The sequence below is a fragment of the Necator americanus genome, chromosome X (genome assembly GCF_031761385.1).
Source record: "Necator americanus strain Aroian chromosome X, whole genome shotgun sequence".
Classification (NCBI taxonomy): Eukaryota; Metazoa; Nematoda; class Chromadorea; order Rhabditida; family Ancylostomatidae; genus Necator; species Necator americanus.
Window position 1 is genome coordinate 8,574,896 of NC_087376.1, and position 2,539 is coordinate 8,577,434.

At 36.4% G+C, this 2,539-nt stretch overlaps 1 protein-coding gene across 1 annotated transcript; it reads right to left on the bottom strand.

The window, feature by feature from the left end:
- Nucleotides 1-1,303: 1,303 nt before the first annotated feature.
- RB195_021871 (uncharacterized protein) lies at nucleotides 1,304-1,895 on the bottom strand (the record flags this gene model as incomplete). The annotated part of the gene is made up of 3 exons (XM_064208799.1): nucleotides 1,304-1,409; nucleotides 1,610-1,747; nucleotides 1,813-1,895. The coding sequence occupies 3 exons, from the start codon at nucleotides 1,893-1,895 to the stop codon at nucleotides 1,304-1,306; spliced, it is 327 nt and encodes a 108-aa protein (XP_064064680.1).
- Between the last annotated feature and the right edge of the window lie 644 nt (nucleotides 1,896-2,539).

Sequence of the window (2,539 nt, forward strand, 5' to 3'; positions counted from 1 at the left end):
TTCAAAGATTACTATCGTAGTTCTAGGAAACGTTGATAGTTTTACGTGGTATTGATGAATTAAATTCAAAGTCATTGAACGCTCACATTATTTGCTCACTATTCAACTTTCATACGCTATTTGCACTGTCAGATGACTGTCAGATGACGAAGAACAAAGTACTGCGCTTCATTTCGGGCACTGAACCGAAATTAACCGTGTACTTGTTTCGAACGAGTAGCAGGTAGCTATATATAATCATATACAACGGGCACATACGCAGATATACATTTTTTAGGTGACGTAAAGCCTTTTTTTATTATTTACTACATGTTATATCCATTATTTTGTCCGTATTTCATATATATTTCATTCTAGATGCCATAAATATGGTCATGACTTGACAATGTTATTGTTTACTTCAAAATAAACACTTTTTAGCTGCTTTTTCACTTTTCAAATGTACTCACAATTATTTGTGGATGATAAGTTTTCCTAACTAGCTGAAAATTAGAGAAATTATTTATTTTATGTATTTATAAGATAAACGTTCCATCATTAATGCTGTTCGATGAAATTCAAAATATTATTTTCCTCATTTCAGGCTTTGATGAGACTTAGCGGAGAAAAAAAAACCCGAACTTTCGAACGAATCCACTCAGTTGGATTTGCTTGGATGGTCATTTACGTACTGATGATGTGGCAGCAATTGCAAAAAAAAAAGAAAAAGAAAAAGGAAGCTATAAAATGAGCAACGAGTGACTGAAAGCGCTCAAAGCAAACGAGCAGCCGCTGCACTTAAATCCTTTCACTTCTTCACCGACGGAATTTCTCTCAAAGTTCATTAATTTTCTTTCGAAGCGTGCTGAACCACGCAAACATCCAAATATTTTTAAGCTTTATTGATTAAATAATACCCATATATGCAGCTATTCTTCTCCAACATTCGAGCAATAACAAATGCAACAAAGGGTTGCTTAGTTGCAAGGACAAAAAAAAATATGGACAGGAAGGAGGAAAAAAGATTTAGCAAGAAAAATTACACATTCTGGCTTTGTATGAAAACCACAAATTGAGCGAGGAGACATTTAGCGAGTTTTATTTTGAAAAATACATACAAATAATATAGAAGAATGCGAAACGGATAAATACGGCGTCAGACACGAATAATGAATGAATGTTTGATTTACTATTCCGTAAATCCACACTAGAAATAAACGCAAACTGCAAATCGCGTAATTGTAGAGGATCGATAGGGGGGTCGATGTGTTTCGCCTTTTGTGTTCCCCGGGGGGACGTGCAAAGTGAAGAGACCAACCCAGATTTAGTAATTCAAACGAGTCTGACACATTCGTTCAAACGCTATCTGACGATCTCTTTCTTCCTCCATTAATCTGCGGATATTTCGGATTAATATTTGATCCAGAGATCTGAAATTATTTTCAAATCTACTCGAGTTAATCGAAAATTCCGATGAATCATATGTTTGCTATAATATTATTATTCGTGTTATTACTCGATATCAAAGTAGGGATTCTCACTAGCGTTATGTGTTTGTTAATTCAGCAGTATATGTGGTTATCCGATTAAATAGACCTACTCCGTATCAAAAAAAAAAAAATAAACGAACTCATTATCAGTCCAGGACATCTGAAAGAATTTCGTTATTGAGAAGTTTGAGCCTTGCTGTTGCTGCGACACGTCCTCAGTTATTGTTGGTTTTACCGAAGGTACGGCGTGATCACCTTCCACAGTTTGTTCAGCGCTGCTATAATACGGAGCGCTGTTGGGGATTTCGGGGGGAAAAACAGGAAAAAAAGAGGAAACTCTCACGTTTGTGTGGTCATAAATGGATTGTTGTGATTTGAAAATCTGGCAACTTGCCGAACAGCAATACGTGGAATTGTTGAAGACATCGTTGGCACGAGATAATCTGGAAGACTGTAGGAATAAGTTGTGTTAAACGTATACCTCTAAGAGACCAACGGAATGACAAACGGTAAACGATCACTGATAATAAACGCCGAACAGCTGTTTGAAAAACACAAACAAAAATATCGCAGAGCACGTGTTGGAGAGGAAAAAAAATTTTTCGTCTCGTGTTTTCATGGTAGATGCATCCTGAGACCTCTGTTCAGTCAACCTATTTATATTGTACGAGAAGACATTTGCAAGGAGGCGGTGTCCAATCGGTTGTTGAGATAGCGATACGATGCCTTGTGGGCGTTTTTGGCATGTAAATGGGACAGAATGGGACGGTACAAAGTTCTCTTCGTCATAATAATAAGAAACAACATAAGGCTGTTGGAAGAAGGTCGAGTGAAGTATGATCGACATTTTATTGTTTTGTTGACGACGATTTCATTTGACAGTAGTCAATGATAGTTTAAAAAAAAAGGTGCGCGTAACCAGGGAAATTTCAGGACAATTCTAAAGATTTTGTGAGGTACACATAAGAATACAATAACATCACTTTGTGAGATTTTTTTTCTCCGAAAGTTGTCCCGAGCAATGTATATACATATGGTAGCCTTCTTTGATTATTTTATATTTTGCTTAC